The sequence below is a fragment of the Panthera pardus genome, unplaced genomic scaffold (genome assembly GCF_024362965.1).
Source record: "Panthera pardus isolate Hobbes unplaced genomic scaffold, ASM2436296v1 HiC_scaffold_24, whole genome shotgun sequence".
Taxonomy (NCBI): domain Eukaryota; kingdom Metazoa; phylum Chordata; class Mammalia; order Carnivora; family Felidae; genus Panthera; species Panthera pardus.
The window spans coordinates 114,141,526-114,165,856 of NW_026526810.1; the positions used below are offsets into that span (position 1 = coordinate 114,141,526).

The window sequence follows — 24,331 nt, forward strand, 5'->3', positions numbered from 1 at the left end:
TTTGTTTCCCTTCCCTTATGCTCATCTGTTTTGTCTCTTAAAGTCCTCGTATGAGTGAAGTCATATGATTTTTGTCTTTCTCTGACGAATTTCACTTAGCATAATACCCTCCAGTTCCATCCACGTAGCTGCAAATGGCAAGATTTCATTCTTTTTGATTGCCGAGTAATACTCCATTGTATATATTTACCACATCTTCTTTATCCATTCATCCATCGATGGACATTTGGGCTCTTCCAATTTTGGCTATTGTTGATAGGCAGTGGTTTGAATAGTAGTGCATCACAGGGATTACACTGGGTCTGGAGTTGGCCACCAAGGTTTGAATCCGGCTTCTACCATTTACTAAGAAGTTGATATTATTGGACAAGTTCTTTGACCTCTTGGTGAATTTGTCATTTATAAAAGTGGGGGAGTGGGGGTGGGGGGTGGGGGGGGTACCTACCTCACAGGTGTAAGAAGTAAGTAAGAATCTATGCTAAGGATTCTTATTAGGGTGCAGTTACCATTTTTTGGTCAAAAGTGCCAAATATTGGCAATTTCATGAGGTTCAACCTAGTAAGATGCTTGGTACATGGTAAACATTCAACTGTTAGCCCAAAGAAACCTGCATTTGAGCACCTGCTTTGTCATACTGTTGTTTTTTTTTTCTAGACAAAAAGTGAGACTACCTTGTTCTTTAGCATTTAAAAAACAATTTTTAAACATTTATTCATTTTTGAGAAACAGAGACAGAGCACAAGCAGGGGAGGGGCAGAGAGAGGGAGACATGGAATCTGAAGCAGGCTCCAGGCTCTGAGCTTAGAGCCTGACACAGGGTTCGAACCCATGAACTGAGAGATCATGACCTGAGCTGACGTCGGACGCTTAACCAACTGAGCCACCCAGGTGCCCCTCTTTTCATCAAACTTTTACACCTTCTGCCAGCTCAAAGTCAGAGCTCAAGTTCATTCGTTTGTGCATACCTGTCTGAGTCAGTCACTACCACTGTGCTCCAGGCCCCTCTCCCCCTTACCTGGACAGCTGTAGTAGCCTCCTGACTGGTTCTATTATATCCTCTCCTGTTCTCACTGCCTCCTCACGAATGCTCTTGGTTATCTTCAGTGGAAAACAAGGCATCGTCTACATACAGTACATGCTTCTGAGTTCATCTGATTCTACTCTTTGATTCTTTGAGCTATTTTACAGCCCTATATAGGTTGTAGGCAAGAATAACGAAGTAAAACAGTTATTACATATGGAAATGCAAGTTATGTCCTGTCCTCTGAGGTTCATTTGACCTCCCAGTATAGAAGAAACCAGTTTTGCCTACATTTTTTTTTCTTAATTTTTATTTACTTTTGAGAGAGAGAGAGAGAGAGACAGAAGTGCGAGCAGGGGAGGGGCAGAGAGAGAGGGAGACACAGAATCTGAAGCAGGTTCCAGGCTCCGAGCTGCTAGCACAGGACCTGGTGCAGGGCTCGAACCCATGGACCGTGAGATCATAACCTGAGCCAAAGTCAGACACTTAACCGACTGAGCCACCCAGGTGCCCCCAGTTTTGCCTACATTTGCACATCCATTTCAATATTCTTGATCTATAAATGTTCTTGTTTTTCAGTATCTCCTTTGATTGCTTATAATATCTTTACCAGTTTCCTCATTTGGGAGTTAAAGAAAATCTTTAACTCATGTTCATTTTTATATCTGTAAGAGAATCATTCTGTTTTTTTGAAAAGTATCTTTTTAAAAAACATTTTTAATGTTTATTTATTTTTGAGAAAGAGCGCAAACCGAGGAGTGGCAGAGAGAGAGGGAGACCCAGAATCCGAAGAAGACTCCAGGCTCTGAGCTGTCAGCACAGAGCCCAGTGTAGAGCCAGAACCCACGAACCATGAGACGTGACCTGAGCTGAAGTCAGACACTTAACCAACCTAGCCACCCAGGCGCCCCAAAATTATCTTTTGAAAATCCTGTTGGATGCAGTTCATTCCTACCTTCCCAATCTTAGCTCCCTGGCAACCACTTATCCCCTCTCTGTCACCATGGGTTACTTCTGCCTTTCTAGATTTTTGTATTAATAGAATCATATTTATGTTTTCTTTTGTGTTTGGTTTATTTGAGCATGTTAAGACTCATCCATACAGTTGTAGGTATCAGTGATTTGTTCCTCTTCATTGCTGAGCAGTATTCCATCCCATGAACATAATACTACAACGTCCTTGCCACTCACAATGACAGCATTTGGATTGTTTCTAGTTTGGGGCTGGTGTAAATCTAGCAGCTGTAAATATTCAAGTGCAAGTGTGGGCATGCTTCTCTTAGGTGGATGAAATCACTGCCCCAATCTGCCAAATTGTTTTCTCAAATGGCTATACACTTTGTATTCCCATACCTTTGTCAACACTTGGTATTGTAATTCTTTTTAAACTCAGCCATTCTAGGGGCACCAGGGCGGCTCAGTCGGTTAAGGGCCTACTTCAGTTCAGGTCATGATCTTGCAGTCTGTGAGTTCGAGCCCCACATCGGGCTCTGTGCTGACAGCTCAGAGCCTGGAGCCTGCTTTGGATTCTGTGTCTCGCTCTCTCTCTGCCCCTCCCCTGCTTGCACTCTGTCTCTGCCTCTAAAAATAATAAACATTAAAAAAAAATTTTTTTTTTTAACTCAGCCATTGTAGTGGGTAGGTGAGTAGTGGAATCTTAGTGTAGTTTTAATTTGCATTTTCCTGACAACCAGTGATGTTGAACATTTTCCCTGTGCTTTTCTGGCCATTAGCACATCTCCTTTTGTGACAATTCTGTTCAAATCTTTGGGGCATCTGGCTGGCTAGGTTTGGAAGGCACGAGACTCTTGATCTCGGGGTTGTGAGTTTGAGCCCCACGCTGGGCATGGAGATTACTTAAAAAATATAAAATCTTAAAAAAAAGTGTTCAAATCTTTTGCCTATTTTTTATTGAATAGCCTTGCCTTATTGAGTTTTAAGGTTTTTTTTCTGGATAGAAAGCCTTTATTGGATATGTGTTATGCATGTTTTATCTCAGTCTGGAGTTTGCATTTTCCTTTTGTGGAAACTTGAAGTTTTCATTTTTTTAAGTTCATTTATTTATTTTGATAGAGAGAGAGGAGGGGCAGAGAAAGAGGGAGAGAGAGAATCCTAAGCAGGCTCCATGCTGTCAGCCCAGAGCCCGACGTGGGGCTCTATCTGACGAACCATGAGATTATGACCTAAGCCGAAACCAAGAGTTGGATGCTTAACCAAGCCACCCAGGCGTCCCTTGAAGTTTTCATTTGGATAAGTCCAGCTTATCAGTATTTCTGAGCCATGCTTTTTGTGTTCTAAGAAATCGTTGCCTAATCCAAAGTCACAGATTTTTCTATTTTCTCTTGGAAGTTTTATAGTTTTTATGTTCAGATCTTTGCTTTAACTGTTGCATATGTGAGGGAAGAGTTGAAGGTCATTTCCCCTAGATATTCAGTTGTTCCAGCACCGTTAGTTGACTAACTGTACCTTCCGCATTGAATTAATTTGGCACTTTTGTCAAAAATCGACTAACCATATATGTGTAGGTCTATTCCTGGACTTTCTTATTAAGTTTTAAATTTTAATTCCAGTACAATTAACAGTGTTGTATTAGTTTCAGGTGTTCAATATAGTGATTGAACAATTCTATACATCACTCAAAAATGTGGAAGTCTTCACAAATCCGTGTGTCATCCTTGTGCAGAGGTGTGCTAATCCTCTCTGTACCAGTCCAGTTTTAGTATACGTGCTGCCAAAGTGAGCACTATTTTTGGACTCTATTCTGTCTTATTTGTTCAATATGACCATCCTAATGCCAAATGCAGTCTTGGTTACTGTAGCTCTGTAGCAAGTTTTGAAATCGGGTAGTACAAATTCTTTTTCAAAATTGTTTGGTTATTTGCATTTCTATGTGCATTTTACCACCTTGCCAATGTCTACAAAAAAAAAAAAAAGGACTCTAGTGGTGATCTTTTTCAGCACTTGCAACTCCACACTGGTTTTCCCCAATGCATAAGATAACCCCGCACCCTGACAGCCCAGGGCAGCAAGCCTCTGCCCCCTCTTCATCAGCACCACCTCCCCCCACCCCCGCACCCCAGCATCCTTCCCTTTGCTCACAGAGCATCAGTCACACTTTCTTTTGGATCCTTCATGCCTTAGAAATGTTTCTGTATCACCTCTGTCTAAACCATACTGGTTACCTGTTTTTATCATGCTCTTTACTTTTCCTTCACAGACTTACCAGTTTGTAAAATGATGTATGTGTCCGGATGCTTATTTGTTTGCTGCTGGTACTGGTAATGCTAGAGCCTGACATGGAAATAACACTCCATATTTATTGGTTGAATGAATAAAGGCGGAGATAGCTTTCTGAATAGTTTATTTGGGCAAAACAATATTATTTGCATGGGATGATTCTTAAGTCATTTCAAGTAGTCCCCCTTCAGTTCTTAACATGTGCTCTCAAAACTGATAACTGATACACCTGACCCAACCCATTATTTATAGCTTCACAGTCATCCAAGGTAAAAAAAAAAAAAAAAAAAAAATCATCTGGCAAAAAAAGGTAGATGGGGATAAGGGAGAAAGAGAGAAGAGTGACATTTTAACACAGTACTAGAATTTAACATTTTTTATTTACATTTCCCCCTCTCACACTTTCTCAGATTAGATAAGCATCCCAGCAATGGAGAGGGGTTATCACAGCACCTCTTGCAAAGTCCTGCTTACAGGCAAATTGGTCAATGAAAAAAAAAAAAAAAACAAAAAAAAAAACAAAGGCCAACAAAACAAGATCTCAGCTCCCCATAAGCTATCTCTCTGTTCTTATTCTCTTTCCCCCTTCTCTTAATGTTTGCTATCTTTCTACAGAGAGGGATCATCAAGACTGTATGGACATGCTGGCTGAATTGACATGGTGATTTCACCAGTATCCTGTAAAGAACCATCAAGGATGCTTTTTATCACTCCAACCACTGGTTTAACATCACTGAGGGAACATGACCTAATGTTAAGGGTGAAGACAAGTTACCATCCACCCCAGTCAGGAATATGTCCCACACTCCCTTTGAAGGCCTGGGCCAAGCGACCAAGCTTTGCACAAGAAACCTGAGAATTGTCAGAAAACGCAGGCTCTGAATTGACTCAAGGGTCCTCACGCATGGAGGGATCCACTTATCCATGGAGATGGCAACAAGGCAGGACACTTAGCACATCAGGGTATTGCTCTTGTCTTTACTTTCCATTCAGCTTCCCCACAACCACTCCAAAGAACAGAGCTTTGGGTATTGCTTCAATAAAAACGTGTAACGGCAGTTTAAGAACCACTGCATTCTTTAGGATCGGTTTATAATAACTCATCATACCACAAAGAATCACAGTTTAAGGCCATCTATCATGTGCACTGTGTAGTAAACAAGACCTTGCCCACAGCTCCCCCATCAAGCCACCTCCAAGGGTGGACTGCCAGACCCACCAGAGAAGACTAAACAACTTCAGTAAGTATCAAGCTAACTCCTTTGGTTTCCACCTAAAAAAGACTCAGTCTATAGCGAAAGGTGCTTGGAAAACAGAAGTCACTGGAGATGACAGAAGGGGCAACATTGTCCATAAAATTAAAAGCAAAAGGATCATTGGCTGGTCGTGGTGTCTCTTCTGGATGAGAAGGCAGGAAGCCAATCTTCTCATTAGGCTATCTGGGCACACGGGAATTGGGCAGGAGCCCAAACACTACATTTCCTGTGGTCAAAGCTGAGGAGAAGATAGATATGCTTTTCTCCGAGTGGAAGGGATTTTGATTAACTGGCTTAATGGATTAAGATGCCTGCGGGGCACTGAGCTTCCGTGTTAAGCAGGTAGCAGTTTATCTTACGTTCTTGGGCTAAGCAAATAGCTGCTCAACAGCCAAGAAGAATCTTTTGATTTTCATGGCTCCCCGCTTCACGACCCCTTCGGCCTATGTTGATTTTACCTGTGGGAGACGGTCAACAGTTCTGAACTTCATGAAGGCAGACAGAGGAAAAGCATTACACTCTTTCCCTTTTTCTAACCGCACAGGTTATAGCCACCAGAGATTAAAGTCCATGGTGGCTTACCTAGAACACCAGGGAAGGAAAGACACCCTGGGAATTCGGTCCCAGCCGTTCTTCACACAAGAGAGCCAGGAGACAGTCAGTTGTATTTGATCTCCTGTCGATGGTTTTGCCACATCCCGACAAATTCTTACAAAACAAGAATTGCCCAAATTCTTTTTCTTCACTGCCTAAGCTGCCCAATCTGGTATGATTGGGGCCAGAGCCTTATCAATTTGGAAAGGGGGCGGGGTGGGGGGAAAAACAGGGAGGTAGTGGTAGATAGCGTCCCCTTTTCCCCCTTCCCTGAGAAGCCAGGAAATCTCTCCACGTAAGCCATTTTCTCCTGGTTTTCATGAACAGAAATGAAGCAGAGCATATTAAACACCAGGAAGTTCAGCTAGACTGTAATAGTCATAACAAACTTAGATATAAGTTCCCTCAAGTAGGGCAAAAGAAGCTCACTATCTCCCCTGAAAGGTAAGGCTGAGTGTCCCAAGAAAAGAGTATCTGACCTAGCGATCCTCCAAACACAGCACCACCACATATGTCTTCTCTGGACTTGAAATTCTAACAATCAAGAATCGGAAGGTAGAGAAAGAAAGGCCAAATATAGGAGGGAGGGATTACAGAGAAAAATCATTGGCAGAATATTCCATTCCTGGGCTTCTGAAAGGGCACTGAGCAAACACCTAGCCCTTAGCAGTTGTATAGGGTATTTCTGTTCACCTTGCATGACTGAATCAGGAAGAAGGATGCTGTGACTTTCTGAAGTTCTCACCCTATCATGAAAACTTAAGATAGTAACTACAGGACTAAGATGTCAAGTTCTTCAAACAAGCAAGCAGTATTTGGGGGTTCTGGAGATGATTTATTTTTTTATTTCTTAGAGCGTGCACACGAGATGGGGAGAGAGGCAGAGGGAAAGAGAAAGAATCTTGAGCAGGCTTCACGCTCAGCACAGAGCCCCACGCGGGGCTCCATCCCATGATCCTGGGGCTCATGACCAGAGATGAAATCAAGAGTTGGACGCTTACCCAGGCGAGCCACCCAGGTGCCCCTAGACTAGGATGATTTTTTTTAAGTTTGAGAGAGAGAGTATGAGGAGTATGCATGTGAGTGGGGGAGGGAGGGAGGGAGGGAGGGAGGGGGAGAGAGAGAGAGAGAGAGAGAGAGAGAGAGAGAGAGAGAGAGAGAGAGAGAATCCCAAACAGGCTCTGTGTTGTCAGCTCGAGCCTAACTCAGGGCTTGAACTCACAAATCATGAGATCATGACCTGAGCTGAAATCAAGAGTAGGACACTTAACCAACTGAGCCACCCAGGTGCTCCTAGGGTGATTTTTAAAGGGAAGAAATTTTCTAGAGCAAAGCAAAAAGTTGAAGTGCTCCAAAGACCCCAGTCCTGAAAATACTCTTTGCATATTTACTTGCTGTAGAGCGTATGCCATATTCTGGGGTAAAGCTTTTAAATAAAGGCAGGAGGAGAATCTGCCACTGCCTCTTGATCCATTCTTTGTGATTGTGATGTCTCCTAGGTATAAATTTCCTGGCTTCTGATGTGATCTGCAAAAAAAGGTCTTATAAACCTGAAATGGATAAAGGCAATGCTAAATAGAAAGAGGGATGAGAAAAAGTGGTATGCTTAGCCCCATCTCTACTGATTGACTCCGATTCTCAGCTTTGGCAGTAATAGTTAGCTGCTACCTGTTTGCATCCCATCAGATTTGTGAATCAGACTGTGTTAAACCATGCATCAAACAATACCTATGTCTACTCATTCCCAATGACTGTATTTATATATACACCTGTATTTCCCCAGATGCTTGGTTAAATAATGATACTTGTGATATGACTGGACCCTAGATTTATATTACAGTTTCCAAGAAGAGACAACCAGCATGTGTAACATTTTGTTCTCTAGAAAGCAGATATCCTGCTTTGCCTCACAGCTTTGTCTCTTCAAAAATAAACTTGTAACTTAACTACATTTATCCTGACATAACTTTGCACCAGCAAAGTGATGTGTGTGTGTGTGTGTATCTATATATATAGATATATCTATAGATATATCTATAGATATAGATATATCTATAGATATATATAGATATATATATATTTAAATGCCCATACTGACATTTTAAATTGCAGTGACTTCATGCAAGCCAAAGTAAAAAGAGTAGCAGGTAAGTTCATTGCTTAAAGTTGGTGACTTTTGCAAACCCTACAACATTTGATAGTAACTACAGTGCAAACTCTGGTGCTCTAGTGGGGTTCTGTGGTGAGGAACTAGATGTAGGGGAAAAGTTAGCAATGTATTTTTACAGGACTAGTTACTTAGTTGACACAATCTCTTTATTTCCATTTACACATGCTAAATATAGTCCCTGCATTTCTACTTGCTTCTTTCATTCACCCTTTTCTATTGTTTAAAAAAGTAAAACAAAACCTTGGAGTATTTCAAAGGCTGAAGGCTCTCAAGATGTTGAGAGTGACCAAAGGTAACGTAAGACGTGAAAACAAAACTTCCCCAACAATCATATTGCTTCTGTCCTCCCCTACGTATATCTGCACAAACACCACAGCTGATGACAAGATACCCAGGAGAATTTGGACTGAGTATTTTTACCAGTTCAAGGAGTGATTTCAAAAACAGAGACGTGCAAAACTACTTTCACACAGTATTCTCCCGTTCTGTTCCCGATCCTTCCCCCATAATTACTTGATGGCTACTAAAAGACAAGCTCATTTTGGATATAATAAAGTCAAAAGTCCTCTTCACTTAAGCTTTGGTCAACAGAAAAAAGTAAGAGCTTTAACACGGTGGTTTTCAGATTTGTTCTTTGGTCAGGCAGTATAAAGCTCTCTGAATGAAGTCCCCTTACCTGCAAAGAGTCGAAATAGAGGATCCCAGTTTAGCAAAGAGATACAGGTGTTCAGGATTGCTCAAGAGGAAAAAAAAAAAAAAGGAAAAAAGAGAGAGACCCTAACCTCCAGATGCCAGATTAGAATTGTCTTAGGACATCAAGAATAACAAAAGAGAACTAGCAGTCAGAAGAGTAATATTTAAATGGGTCAGCTTCTAAAAAGGGTAAGTTAATAACTTTAATCCTTAAAGAGGAACATGACAAATGATTTCTGAGTAGAGGATTTACCAACATTTTCCTTTATCAGTTTAAATCCTAATCTGGACCCAGACCCAGGCAGAAAAGTAAACAGTATGAATCAACCACAGATGTTCCACCGGGAGTAATCGGTTCTCTCCACACTGCCCCGGCCCTCTGACCCCTGCAGGATGGCAGGTCCCTCTGCCAAACAGCTGTAGACACAGAACACACAGCGAGGTGTGAGTCAGCTCCACCACAACAGGTCTGACCAGGGTGGGATGTGGGTACTTTCTGAACAATTTAAGTGTTTTAAATAGCAAGTGGGAGTGTTAGTTTAGAGCTTGGGGAAAAACCCAAGAAAGTGGACATAGCCCTCAGACAGTGACCATTACAAAGAAACATTTGATGGTGAAGGAAGAAATCATCTGGTAACCAGAACAAAACGGAACAAGACCAAGCCTTGGGAGGCTGCTGGCCAGAGGGAGATACATAATGAGGGGCGGTTTTAGCAATGTTAGTGTTTAGGTTTTTCTTAAACGGCTAAACTTGAGATGAAAGGAACACTTTGGTCAAATCCTTGACAGGTTAAATAAGGATTCTGAGGTTGGTGGCCTCTGAGACCTGGATGGGAAGTAAGCGGAAGGCACTTGCTCCCTGGGAAGGAGGGCCGGGTGAGTCTCTAGGCTGTAGTGCGGGGGACAGCAGGAGCTTTTGTAGGGCCAAGTCTGCAGGCGGGCGGGGAGAGGGTAACGGCCTGCATGGTTAGCCAGGGACAGGCTAGGGTCAGCGTGATTTCACAAGGAGAAGAGTTATAAAATAAAACATTTTTAATGGACAAAAAAGTAGAGTGGGTCACCTCTTTTTTGAAAGGTGAAATGTAGCAAAGGAAGAATGTGAAGCAGTTTTTTACTATTTACAAAATGCCATTTAGAGTGAGGTGGCCACCGTCAGTAGTTGAGGAAATGTCTTTCACGTGAGATGGCCACAGAAGTATGGTTCCTGGAACTGGCTCAGAAAAGCCACACACTGTCCTGGTAGGAAGAGTTCCTCCAAGGGAGCACCAAAAAGGCTCAGTCTTCTGTTTCTTCATATGTAGTCTCGTCAAAGGGCCTGTCCAGTAGAGGTACCAACCGATGACGGGAATACTTCAGTTGCAATAGGTCCCCAACTTCATCTATCTCTTTTAAAGCCTAAAATATGTAAGAGTAGAGGTTAGTCAGAGCCAGCAGGATGCAGGCATGCCTGGTGCTTTATTTTTCTAAAAACAGTCATGGCAAGATTATCCTTTATGAGACCATTCGTGTCTAGTGCATTTACTCTGATCAGACTATAGGACAGCTGTGGAAAGAGCTGCTTTTTGAGCAAGAATGTCAGGCTGGTCATGAATAATGGGTTGTGAATAGCAATTATGCAGGATAAAGGGTATAATTCATCAAAGGACATTATGCTTGGTAGAAAAAGGAATATGCACCCTGAACTTGTCAGCCTGGCTACGACTATCCTCTCTCCTTTCGTATTCCAGTACTTGTTGTTTCTATTATTAAAATATAAGAAAACCGATGAGAGGTCTGTGTTGAGATGCCTTCTACATGCAAGATGAAGAGAGCACCCAAGGTGGACTGCTGATCAGACTTGGTAAGAAAAAGAGGAAGCTGGGGCGCCTGGGTGGCTCAGCCGGTTAAGCATCAGACTTAGGCTCAGGTCATGATCTCACCGTTTGTGAGTTTGAGCCCCGTGTTGGGTTCTGTGCTGACAGCTCAGAGCCTGGAGGCTGCTTTGGATTCTCTCTCTCCCTCTGCCCCTCCCCTGCTCCAACTCTGTCTCTCTCTCAAAAATAAACAAACATAAAAAAAAATTAAAAAGAAAGAAAGAAAGAAAGAAAAAGGGGAAGCTGTTAGGAGACTCTGGGTAGGTAACGGACAAGGTGTAAGTGAGGGAGCAAGAACAGACAGAACCAGGATTTAAACTCAGTTATGAGTCTGAACTCCAAAATCCTAATCTTGAGAGATCATCTTGTCTTCCCATCAAAACTAATTAGCTCAGTATAACTTTCTTTCTTGTAAAACTTGCTCTTTTGTTTTTCAAAGAAATTCAAATGCTAAGATAAGTTATGAAATGAAAAGTCTCTCCCTGCCACCCCACCCTTTTTTTTTTTTTTTTTTGAGAGTGCATGTGTGAGCGGGGGAGGGGCAGAGAGGAGAGAAAATCCCCAGCAGGCTTTGCACTGTCAGCGCAGAGCCCAATGCGGGGCTCAATCTCACAACAGTGAGATCATGACCTGAGCCAAAATCAAAAGTTGGATGATTAACGGGCTGAGCCACCTAGGCACCCCAAAAAATCTCTTCCTGATTGCTACACCAGTCCTATCTGGTAGAGGTAATTGTTATTTTTTTATACGTGTATGTTTTTTAAAAAATGAACTCTCGGTTGAAGTATAACATGTATACAGCAAAGTGCACGAATCACAGTCAGTTCACAGACTTAATCTTTCCAAAAAGCAGCCCAGAGAGTCAGAATAGAGGATCCAATATAAGAAAGCGATATGTGTTCACAATTTCTCAGAAAAAATCTAACAGAAGGACAGAGAAACTCTAAGCCCAGATACTTCCCAAAGAAATCCAAAGACAGCAAAAATTTGTAATCCTAGGTTCTAAGGCTTTTTACTAAGAGTGCCTCACGCAGGTCACAGAACGCAGTTTGCGTGGCAGCTCTCCGGCCCTATTATTCATTCCCCAAGCGCCTGTGGATGTTACCCCGTGGATCCAGTAACAAACCTGGGGCGAAGGGCCCCAGCTTCGGAGACAGGGCTCTGTCTAGGACACCCTAATTAGACTAAGAAATGGAAAAGGTGGGCAGTAGTAGCCGAGGGTGACTCTCTAAATTTCCATCACGTCATACACATCTTCTGTTCACTCTTACGGTTATAATTTCATATGAAAATGTATACCTTCTACTTCATAAAAGGGAATCAACTGATTATTAGTAAAAGACACATTTGCCTGTTCTTAAATTTAACTTTTAAAACTCAGTGTTTGTAGAGAGAAAAAAAACCCACCGGTAAATAGTATTCCTTAATTTACGTAGAAGAAAAAAAAATTTTTCACTGCAAATGTGGAAAATATAGAAAGCAAATTAAGAGCTGCACTTCAGAATGCTATCAGAACAGTGGTATCTTCAAGAAAATGTTTAACCGAAAGTTCCATATGTAAATAAATTAAGAGTGACTTCAGCTGGAAGAACCCATTGACCATTTATCCCCCTGACCTCTGATACAGGATTTATTAATTTAAAACAACTCATGACTTATGGAAGATCATAAAGGAAAGGACATTTATGACCTCTTACTTCAGAAAGACCCGATTTTTTTTATTAATGTAAAAAAGAAAATGAATAGACAGAAAAAAAAAAACCCCACAGTATCCCAAAGGGATCTAGATTACATGATTTCCTCTGATCCCACACCAAATATTTCAGATAAATTGGTTTTATTTATTTATTAAAGATAAAACTGTAACTAGAAACTGTTAGTTTGCCATTATATAGGTTACCTGGTTAGATTAGAAATAAGAAACTGCTACAAGTTCCACCATCTGTTAAATAATCTACACTCAACCTCTGGACAGGGTGAGATGGGTTCTTAGGAAAAAAGATGAGTAAATCAGAATTGAGTTTGGTCCTTGAATAAGAGAATATTCTAGGACAGCTGTACCCCAGAGATGATCGATAACCTTGCCCTTCTCATTTTTAAAAGTAACAGTTTTATTGAGATACAATTCATATGCCATAAGTCACCTTTTATTTTTAATTGATTAATCCTTATTTTTGAGACAGCAAGAGAGTGTGCGAGTGGGGGAGGGGCAGGGAGACAGGGAGAGAGGGAGGGAGATTTGGCAGGGGGGGTGGGGGGCGGGGGGTGGGGGGTGGAAGAATCTTAAGCAGGCTCCACGCTCAGCATGGAGCCCAAAGCAGGGCTTGATTCCATGACCCTGGAATCATGACCTGAGCTGAAATCAAGAGCTCAACCTACTGAGTCACGGAGGCACCCCAAATTGTAAAGTGTACAATTCAGTGTTTCTTAGTATATTCACAGAGGTGTACAACTTACATCACCATGTAATCTTAAAGCATTATCACCTCAAAAAAGAAACCCCACACTCTCATCCTCATCCCTGCCTCCTCCCAGGCCCTGAAAACCACTAATCTATTTTCTGACCCTATGGATTTGCCTGTTCTGTACATTTCATATAATGTGGTCTTTTGTGCCTGGCTTCTTTTACTTGGCATAATGTTTTCAAGGTTAATCTATGTCGTAGGGGCCAACTTCATTCTTTTGCATATAGTTATTCAGTTGTCCAGTACCACTTGCTGAAGAGAACATTCTTTCCCCATTAACTAGTCTGAGCTCTCCTGTGGAAAAATCAATTGGCCATAGGTGCATGGGTGTACTTATGGACTCTCACCACCATTGGTCTATATGTCTATCCTTAAGCTAGCACCCCACTGATTTAATTACTTTGTAGTAAGTTTCAAAACTGGGGAGTTTGACTCCTCCAACTTAGATTTTCCATTTCCATACTGTTTTGGCTATCGGGGGCCCCTTACGGTTCCTTATGAACTTGAGGATCAGCTTTTCCATTTCTGCTAAAAAAAAAGCCACTGGAATTTTGACAGGGACTGCATTAGATCTACACATTTTAGAGTTTTCAGTATACAAGTTTTTCATATCATTGGTTAAATTTATTCCTGGGTATTTTATTGTTTTGAATGCTAGCATAAATGAAATTTTCTTAATTTCGTTTTTGTTTCTTCACTGCTGGTATAGGGAAACGTCCTAACTTTGTGCTGATTGTTTACTCTGCAACTCTGCTAGCTATGTTTATTAGCTCTAGAGGTTGGTTTTGGTTTTTCTGTGTGTGAATTTTATGGCATTTCTATGTAATCATGTCACATGACTCATTACACACAAAATGCATTTGTACCTCATAAGGCTCATGTTTACCTCCATAAAATATCCTAGGACAAAACAACTTCAAGAAACCTTTGGTTTCAAAAAATGCACTTTATGCTTCAAGAAAAACTAAACGGGAGGCAAAATCAAACAATTCCTTAAGTGGATCTTACAGAAAGGGTGAGAATTCTCAACTGGCAAACATATTTATTGGCAACATAAATCTACTTCAATATCTTGGCTACATCTAAATTCTTTCATGAATGTGTATAGACTTTGGGAGTCAAAGCTGTTGTCAGAAGACAGTGTATTGCTGTAGCCATTGGTTGTAATGACACAGATCTTTTGTTAAAGGCACATCAAACTTTTAAACACCCAAATAAAAGAGAATAGAAGAAAAGTTGGTATCAGTGGGTTAAAAAAGAAATAATAAAGAAACTCACCAGTAAGATTTTTGAAAAATTGGAAAATCTATTGGACAAAATTTGAAAGGCACATCAAAATAAAGAAAAAGATACAGTATCAATAATACACTGAATCTAATTTCCCAGTGTTAGAATGTGATTAAAAATATAAATAAAGTTAAAGAAAAAAAAAAGGCTTGCAGTAGAAATAGCGCAAGGACAATTACACAGTTATAGTGGCCATAATAAGGGACAGAATAGAACAAGATAAAGCGAGAAATTCCCAGAGCTCTGATGGGTCTAGTGGGTGTTGCTAATGGCTTTGCAATTTATTTTGTAAATTGCAGTGTTTGAAGCAGCACTGTATACTCCCTCCTCCATTTTACCAGTCAATACCTCAGGTGCTCAAAGAACTTCAAGATCAATAGATGATTCATTTCATCTGATATCTAGGTGTGCTTAGTGTAGGCATGTTTATATCAAGGTCAAAGTGTCTACTTACAGTATCAAGTATTTCTTTGGTATGAGCTGCTGACAGGCAAAACCTGGCTCTGGACTCAATAATCGGAGTAGCAGGAAATCCCACCACAACTACCCCGACATTCCGCTTCAGCATCTCCCGTCCAAAGGCGCTGCAAGGGGAAAGGAGGGTAAGAATCAGGAAGAATAATAAACTACAGTCCAAAGGTCTTTGGTCCTGAATGATTTAAACTCAGGTGACACAGGCATTGGAGACTTCTATTAGAAATTTCCTCTAACTTCTTTTCAAGTTAAAATTGCCAGACTTCTTTAATTCAGTCCTAAAGTGGTCTTCTCCCAAATGGTTTCCTTCACAAAGATAAATATAGTTGTCACAGACCAATTTTTAATAGGGCTTGACTAAAGTGATTTGCAGTTATAGCCTTAAAGTGTCCCTGACACATAAGAGTGGTTCAGAGGCTTCAAAATGAACTTGAGTTTATTTTTTTTAATATTTTATTTATTTTTGAGAGAGAGAAAGAGACAGAGCAAGAGCAGGAGAGGGGCAGAGAGAGAGGGAGACACAGAATCGGAGGCAAGCTCTGGGCTCTGTGTGGACAGCTCAGAGCCTGGAGTCTGTGTCAGATTCTGTGTCTCCTTCTGTCTCTGCCCACCCCGCTCCCAAAAATAAATAAACATTTAAAAAAAACTAAAAATTTTAAAAAAACCTTGTCCTTGAAATATTAGAATTGGCAGTAAATTTAAAGAATTCTTAAGATTACAGATGCAGAAGATCTGCTGTAACATGGACATCTTTCTGCTGGCAGAATGGCCGATTAGTGTTAGCCCTCCAGATCAGGTATTTCTTTTCTTTTCTTTTTTTTTTTTTTAAGTTTATTTATCTATTTAAGTAATCTCTACCCAACGTGGGGCTCAAACTCACCTGAGATCAAGAGTCGTACAACTCTTCAGACTGAGCTAGCCAGGTGCCCCAAAGACCAGGTATTTCTGATTTGGAATTTAGGATTTCCTTTGGTGTCTGTGAGGCAAACTCATCCCCAGGCTTCAGCTGATTTCCCAGACTACACAAAATTTATTTAACTCTCCACCCTAAACCAAAGTGATGGCACGTGGCCTCACTCCACATCTATATCTTGTCTAAATAACAGAATTCTAACTTTCATGTAAGTTCTTATTTGCTAATTATGTTGTTTCTTGTCTTTCCCTCTTACTGACCTACCTTATTCCTTCTTGACTATTCCCTTAGCTCTTTAAAGCATTTGTTTGACAATAAAAAATCCTCCACACGTTAGTTACATGAGTAACCAATTATGTAAGTGCCACCCTCTCTCCACTTCCTCTAGTACTTCTTTTGACCCCAAGCACCCTGCATCTTCAGTCACCCTCCCAAACGGTCTAGTGCTTTATTCACCCTTTCTAAATCTTAATCATTTTGCACAGTCAGGTTTCCCTTGTGTAGAATAGGTCAGACATAGTCCTCTCTAAAAGAACAGTTCTGGGGCACCTGGGTGGCTCGGATGGTTAAGCGTCCGACTCTTGATTTCGGCTCAGGTCATGATCTCACAGTGCATGGGTTTGAGCCCTGCATGGGGCTCTGTGCTGGTGGCTCAGAGCCTGCTTGGGATTCTCTGTCTCCCCCTCTCTCTCTGCAACACCCCCTCGCAAAATAAACATTTTCAAAAAAGGAAAGAAAGAAACAGTTCTAGACTAAGTCCTTCAGACCACACAACTCTTTGTTTATTTATGATAATTCCACTTAAAGAAGAGGGAGAAAATCTACACCTCTGCTTTGGTTCATTTCCTCCATCCCTGTAAGGCTATGAGGCCAAATGTGCATAGGACTTCCTGTTGAAAACTGAACTTTTTTTCCCTCAGTGGGCACTTTTCCCCAATTTCCTCCTCATTATCTTTGCAATCACCATACTTCTCCGCTTTAATTTTCCCTCCTATATCCACTTTAATAAACATTTACTGAGTGCCCTCTGAGTGACAGGGATCATGGTGGGCACTGGGGATTCAACGATGAATAAAAATATCTGCTTCTTTAATGAGTTCAATTAAACCTGAGAAATGATCCTTATCCAGTTTTATATTTAAGATCAGTCAAAACCCACAAATCTGAAAAAATGTGCCTTTTTTTTTAACCTGAGTCTATACCAAGTAGATAACTCCTTTCTAAAAAAAAATTTTTTTAACGTTTATTTATTTTTGAGACAGAGAGAGACAAAGCATGAACGAGGGAGGGGCAGAGAGAGAGGGAGACACAGAATTGGAAGCAGGCTCCAGGCTCTGACCCATCAGCCCAGAGCCCCACGCCGGGCTCGAACTCATGGACCGTGAGATCGTGACCCGAGCTGAAGTAGGACGCTTAACCGACTGAGCTACCCAGGCGCCCCAGATAACTCCTTTCTAATCTCTGATGCAGTTTTGCCTACTTTGCAAGTAACTATATTTGCTCACTTCATACTACTTTTCTTTCTTCCTTCCCTTTTTTTTTTTTTTTTTTAAATTACTTTTCAAATGTCTTCTGGTTTTGTTATATACCTGGACTTGTCAAACACACTGGAAGCGGTTCCAGAGCAAGGCTTTCTGTTACACACGAGTTGCACAAATCAAAGAAACTGGTATAATCTGCAACAACACACCCTGACCTCAAGGCTCACGACTCCCCTCCGGGCACTGCATTTCAGCTCCACTCACCTTCTTGCTACCCCTCTATCGGCTAAGCGTGTTCTTGTGCTATGGCATTTGCAGAGAACTTCTTTCTCTAAGTGGCTAACTCAGCTCCTTCAAGCTCACATGTCACCTTCCCTTTCCACTGGCTCACCCTGACCATTCCAAGTTAATACTGTCATCTGCCCACCCACAGGGTACTCTCCCCATCCCCCATGCCCTGCTCTACTTTTCCCCATAACATGTAAATCTTCTAACAAATTACATAACTTATTTATTACGTTTGTCTGACTTCTGCCCCATTAGAACATTAAGCTCCACAAGGACAGGGATTTTATTTTTGTGTTTTGTTCACTGATCTATGCCAATCTCCTAGAAGAGGGCACTGAACTCAATATTTGTTTAATGAAAGACTAACAAGTTAACATTATTTCATAAATTGGAATCCACTATTTACGGAATTTCTAGCAAATGAAGGTAGGTTAATATAATGAAGCCAAGACAATTTTCCCTGACAAAATACATAAGCCTGAGTCTAACAGCACAGAAACCTTAAGTCTAATTAGAGACCCATCTGTAATCTGCAATAAAACATACCCAATTTTGGCTGGCATGTAGAGCATCAAAGGCACCACTGGAGAATCTTCATTTCCATAGATGATGAAGCCCATCTCTTTCAGACGTCTTCTGAAATACCTGGTGTTTTCGGCTAACTGCTGTATACATTCTTTGCCTGGAAAATCAAGAGGAGGAAAACAATAACACTAAGAAAAAGGAGTGGGGAAAAAGAGAGCAATCTCCTCTGTCTCCATTCTATCAATCAGTCCTATGTTTGGTTCCTCCCTCCTAACATAAAATATTTTCACATAACAAACTGTATGAAATATAAATACAAACAAATCTTGCTTTGTATTCTGTCACAGTAGGTGTTGATAGCAGATTTTGTAATAATGTACAAAATGAAGTTTAACAATTAATATTTTCACGGCACATTAGCATCATTAAACATTTTCAATATATCTCATTTAACATTCTTCTATCCCTTAACAGTAGATACAATATTAACTATTCACTTTGCAGGTTGGGTGACTCCCACAAAGGTGGTGACTGGCCTGCAGTTACACGTTAACAGGTGGCACAGCCAAGACGAGAATCTAGGTCCCTCGACTTCAATATTCATTCCAGTGAACTATGCTGCAAATAATTTTACACACGAGACCAGAGATGGAGCCATTTAGAGCCCCAAACTTTCCTCCTAAGAGTTTGGTTTTATGTTACCATTTCCCTGAAACTACTATCAGACAACAATAGCATATCCGTAATAATGTAAAATCATATTTTTAATCCCAGTCTGTTCATCTTCCTTACATAGGAATGGATTATAACAAACATTTCTCAAACCACTGACTGACTAAATATTTGAACTGGGTTTTGACATTATGGTACGTAAATCTATGAACAGACGTCCACGAACAGACATCATGGAGAGCAAGCCTAAATTCAAAAGATCAGCGCGCAAAGGGCTCAGCACTGCTTAAGGGTCTTCCCAACCACAAATACTCACAAATAAGAAAGGGTTTCAGTCATCTTCTCACATATATTAGGGAGCCAACAAATTCGTATTTTTTTTTTTTATTTTTTTTAAGCTTTAATTTTTTTTTTTTTTTAACATTTATTTATTTTTGAGACAGAGAGAGACAGAGCATGAACGGGGGAGGAGCAGAGAGAGAGGGAGACACAGAATCAGAAGCAGGCTCCAGGCTCCGGGCCATCAGCCCAGAGCCCGACACGGGGCTCGAACTCACGGACCGTGAGATCGTGACCTGAGCTGAAGTCGGACGCTCAACCGACTGAGCCACCCAGGTGCCCCTTTTATTTTTTTTTTTAATGTTTATTTTTATTTTTGACAGAGACAGAGCATGAGCGGGGGAGGGGCAGAGAGAGAGGGAGACACAGACTCGGAAGCAGGCTCCAGGCTCTGAGCTGTGAGCACAGAGCCCGACGCGGGGCTCGAACTCACAGACTGTGAGATCATGACCTGAGCCGAAGTCAGATGCTCAACCGACTGAGCCACCCAGGCGCCCCAAAATTCGTATTTTTTAAAGTACAAGTGTCATATACCTCCAAAGATAAATTAATCAGTTGATCAGAAACACAGATGGTTAACAAACGTGCTTAGAATGCTAACATATCCATCCACTGATGCAAAGCCACCCTAGATAAGTCTGCTACAAATAACCCAAAATTAATACTTTGTGTAAATAATTTCAAGTTAACCAGAGAATAACACTCAAACTTAGACTCGCTTATTGTGAACACTGAAGAACATCACTTAAGTTATGACATATGTCCTACAATAAAGCAGACATTAAAGTATGTTACATTTAAGTATATTGAGAATCTCTGAGCCCTGTGCCCAAGTTTTTTCCCTAGAAATACCAATACACGCTTAACTCTACATTTAGAAAAAGAGACTTCTACTTCTGGCCCTGGTAAAATACCCGGGACCAGTTTTACCTTTCTGCCGTTAACAACAGAAAACTGGACAAATCACATAAAACAAAATGTATATACAATGGTTTTCAAACACCAGGCCACAGGCAGTGCAGGACTATGCTGCTGGGGAGAAGGAAAACAATACAGAAGCCTCTGGATTGCCCCCCTGACTGCCTAGAGGTAGGTCCCAGGCTGCTGTCCAGGGACAGGAACCTAGTCTCCTCAGTTGGGACACCAGCGATCGGAGTTGGGGATGCTAAGGTGGCTAGAATTTGCCGGGCAGCGTACAGGAAAGGAGGGAGAAGTGTACAAATAGAGAAGTGTGGGGGTCTACAGAAGGGTCCCTTTGAGCCTCTGGCTGAGTGTCATCTGCTTGTGCTTGAGAAGAAACCACCAGGGGCTGGGGAAAAAGCCAGCAGAAAGCAGCAGACTCAACAGTTCCCAGAGCTCATACAGAATTGGCAACAGTGTGTATTGTCACCTTCCAAAATGGAAAGCCCGGAGAGTCACACGAGTCGTGGAGCTAAATTAGCCCTAGACTCAAAGTTGCTGTGGATCCACCTTTACAAACCTTAACAGCAAGTCTCAAAAGGATCCAACTAATTCCAAGAACAAAGTCCAACACTACCTAAAGGAATACAACAAAGTGCAGCCCCTGGTAATGTAAAATTTACAACATCTGGCATACAATAACAAATTCCAGCCATTCAAAGAAATGGGAAAATATGACCCACCAACCAGGAGGTAAGTCAATCAATAGCAATAGACCATAAATAAGAGTACCAGCAGACAAGGATGCACAAAATGCTATTGTAAATATGTTCCATACATTCGGAAAAGTGGGGGGAAAACACGATAAAAGGGAGTGGAGAGAGGACTGGCTGCAAAGGGGTATGAGGGAACTCCTCGGGAGTGACAAAAACATCCCATTCCTCGACTGTGGTGTGATTGCCTGACTACATTCATTGGTCAACGCTCATGGAATTATACACTTAAAGCTGGTGAATTTTACTGTATACAAATGATATCTCACTAAAGATGGTTTTTAAAAAATTGAGTGATACACCTGCATATTAGTATACATTATTTTTTCTGCATTCACCTTATTATTTTGCAATTTGCTACCTTTTTCTCATCACAAACCAAATAGCTGAAAAAATTTTTTTTCATTGCAAATGGCAAGACTTCATCCTAAAAAAATTTTTTTTTCTCATTCCAAGAATATCAAGAAAAATTATCAAGGGAAAGGGGGCGCCTGGGTGGCTTAGTCGATTAAGCATCAACTGCGGCTCAGGTCATGATCTCACGGTTCGTGAGTTCGAGCCCTGCGTCGGGCTCTGTGCTGTCAGCTCGGAGCCTGGAGCCTGCTTCAGATTTTGTGTCTCCCTCTCTCTCTGCCATTCCCCCCTGCTCACACTCTGTCTCTCTCTCTCTCTCTCTCAAAAATAAATAAAAAACATTAATTAAAAAAAATTTTTTTAAAGAAAAATTATCAAGGAAAAGAAGAAATCTTAGGAGATGAAGACCTTAACTTTTTCAATTATTATATCTTTCTAAGCAAGTTTTCTCTAACGGAAGGAAGTGAAAATCTCAGGTGCACGATTCATCACCATCTGCCCCCAGACAAGAAGAGTCCCAGGAGAACATACATCTAAAATGACACTCACATCACACAACCTGAAGACAGTGGGAGTAGGCATTTAGGATCCCCAACTTATATAGCCCCATTATTGCTGACTAGTGTTCCTTTGTAAAGACACACCACTATTTTTTTGTTTGTATACTCATGTGCTAATTAATGGACATCAGAGATCACCAACCTTCATTTTGGCAGCTATTAAAAGTTGAGATTAAAAAGATATCTCTCCTAAATATATATCTAGGTATCATAGTCACACTAGAATTGAAATACAATTTAAAAATAAATTTAAAAAAAAGAAGAAATTAACAGCTCCATTTCATTTGATCCCAACTGCTTTTAGATGGGTATAGTAAATGAATGTACTATTGACAAAAAGAAACTGCCCGCAGGTGTTAAATTACTTTTTCTAAGGCCTTTCTTTCAGTAGGAGGCAGATCAACGTTCTCTGGGTCTGTCAGTGTTTTTTCTTCTACACCACATCAAGAAATTATGTATTTTTCAAACTTTAAAGAGCACAGCCCTTTACTGGGTAAGAGTATCTGTGTCCTATTTTTAAAACAGCACTTAATGGCAAATGAATAGGGAAGGGGTGAATGGGTGCAGGAGCCTAGGGAGACACAGGGCAAGTACAAGACAAGTGAAAAATAGTTCTTCCAATGAACTCACCCTGAACAGCAGACCGCAGTCACTGCTGGTGAGTACGGGGAATAAAGACCGAGAGGAAGTGTCAAGACCAGTGCTAAAGGAAGAAGTCAACTCAATCACAAATGGTAGCGAATTGTACAAGTTCAGTGGTCTATTTATGCTACAAGTCGCAGCCTGAACCATGAACTGCTAATATTTGACTATTTGTGACCTAAAAATGGCAATTTCTTGTGGTACAACCTAATAATATCAAAGATAATAATAGGAAAAATAAACAAATAATAGCACACAATTCAGTAAGCTCTGGTATTTACATATACTGGGAAGTAGTTAAGTGGTTATTCCTTTTTTTGACGTGACACAGAATTTTAAAGACAACACAGTTACCTATTTTGAATTAAATATCACCTAAAATACTAGTTAACATTAATGCAAGAAGTGTAACTGCTACTTAAGTCCAATCTGCTAGCTCAGTTCTAAGAAGTTTTCTTACTACAGAGTTGCTGCCAAGTTATAACAGGCTGGAAGAATGGTCTAAGAGGGATTTAGACCATTTCTTTTTCTTTTTCTTTTTACTTAAGTAAACTCTACACCCAATGTGGGGCTCAAACTCATGACCCCAAGACCAAGAGTCTGACCAACTGTTAGGGATTTAAAACATGTAAAGTGTAAAAAGAAGGTTTAGTCTTGTCTTAAAAAATCTAACTCTTAAAATGTCTTTATCTTTTTAAGAACACAGATGGTAATAGAAGAGGCCAGCATTCTTCTCTACTTTGCAAACATAAATCTTTACTTTTAAGGATGATAAAAAGCATCAAAGCAATTTAAAAAAAAGAAAAAAACCTTAATACTGATTCTCTTTAACTTTACAACTAAGCCTTGCTGTGTGGCCGTGAGTTTGGAGTTCTTCAATATGGTTAAATGAAACCATTTTTAGAACTTCCTTAATAAAATCTACAGCTTGGCATGAAAAAAAGAAAAGGAAACAGGAGCACATAATTTCATTTCTCAGAAAATGTAAGAGATAACTTTAATACATCATTTTTAGTCCTCAACTTCTTTGCAATGAATTTTATGCTTAGGAAGTAATGAAGGATCAATAGATTGTGATGGCATCATTAGATTTAGTTCTTTTAAGGAAACAAAACCTCAGAAGGTGGGGCATCACAACTATCTACCTATTGATAACCACTATGTATTAATAACTTCAAGTCACCATTACAAGATAGGATTAGATTTGGAGCTATAATTATTAACCCTGCCAAATAGATTGTGAGGTTGTACCAAATGCATTCCAGATGTTCTCCAAAAGGAATATTTTTATCAAGTCTTAATCCAGATTCCTCAGGATTGCCAGCCATGTGAACTTAATGTTTGAAGGAACTACTGGATTATTACTCAAATAAAATTTCGTAAGCCCTCCCAGACAGGTATCAATCAGAACAGCTAGCGTTCTATGAGCTACACATTTTCTGAAGTCTCAGGACTGGTTACAAAAACAACAGGGCAAGACCTAGTATAGAGTAAGGGGATAAAAAAGGGAGCATTTTGTCTGAAATGGCATTAGTGCTAACTACTCAGAACTTATTCTTCAAAAATTACAGCATGTACTCACCTGCTTAAATAGCAATATAATTGTCAATTTAGCTGAGGGGCTTTTATATAACTTATAACATAATCAACAAAATGTGTTTGAGTCTGCAACTTCAAAAATACCATCTCTGGTGTTAAGTGAAATCTTTCAAAATAAAGGACACAAATATAAATGATGTTCAGCCAGATCTGATCCCCTAACTCACATCATACTCCATTACACAGTTCCTAATCTTCTTAGATTTCCTGGATATGCTGATATAATCTGCTTTCC

At 40.5% G+C, this 24,331-nt stretch overlaps 1 protein-coding gene and 1 non-coding gene across 2 annotated transcripts in view; both read right to left on the bottom strand.

The window, feature by feature from the left end:
- Positions 1-3,659: 3,659 nt before the first annotated feature.
- LOC128773154 (U6 spliceosomal RNA) lies at positions 3,660-3,765 on the bottom strand. The gene has a single exon (XR_008417436.1). It is a non-coding gene; the product is annotated as a U6 spliceosomal RNA (small nuclear RNA).
- A 600-nt stretch (positions 3,766-4,365) lies between these two features.
- The window catches only part of SPTLC2 (serine palmitoyltransferase long chain base subunit 2), a 107,553-nt gene continuing 87,587 nt past the window's right edge, over positions 4,366-24,331 (bottom strand). Inside the window, exons 10-12 of the mRNA XM_019427325.2 lie at positions 18,279-18,414; positions 15,031-15,160; positions 4,366-10,366 (exon numbers count right to left, since the gene is read on the bottom strand). Coding sequence (XP_019282870.1) covers positions 10,247-10,366; positions 15,031-15,160; positions 18,279-18,414 — 386 coding nt within the window. The 3' untranslated portion in view covers positions 4,366-10,246. The remainder of the gene's footprint in view (positions 10,367-15,030; positions 15,161-18,278; positions 18,415-24,331) is intronic.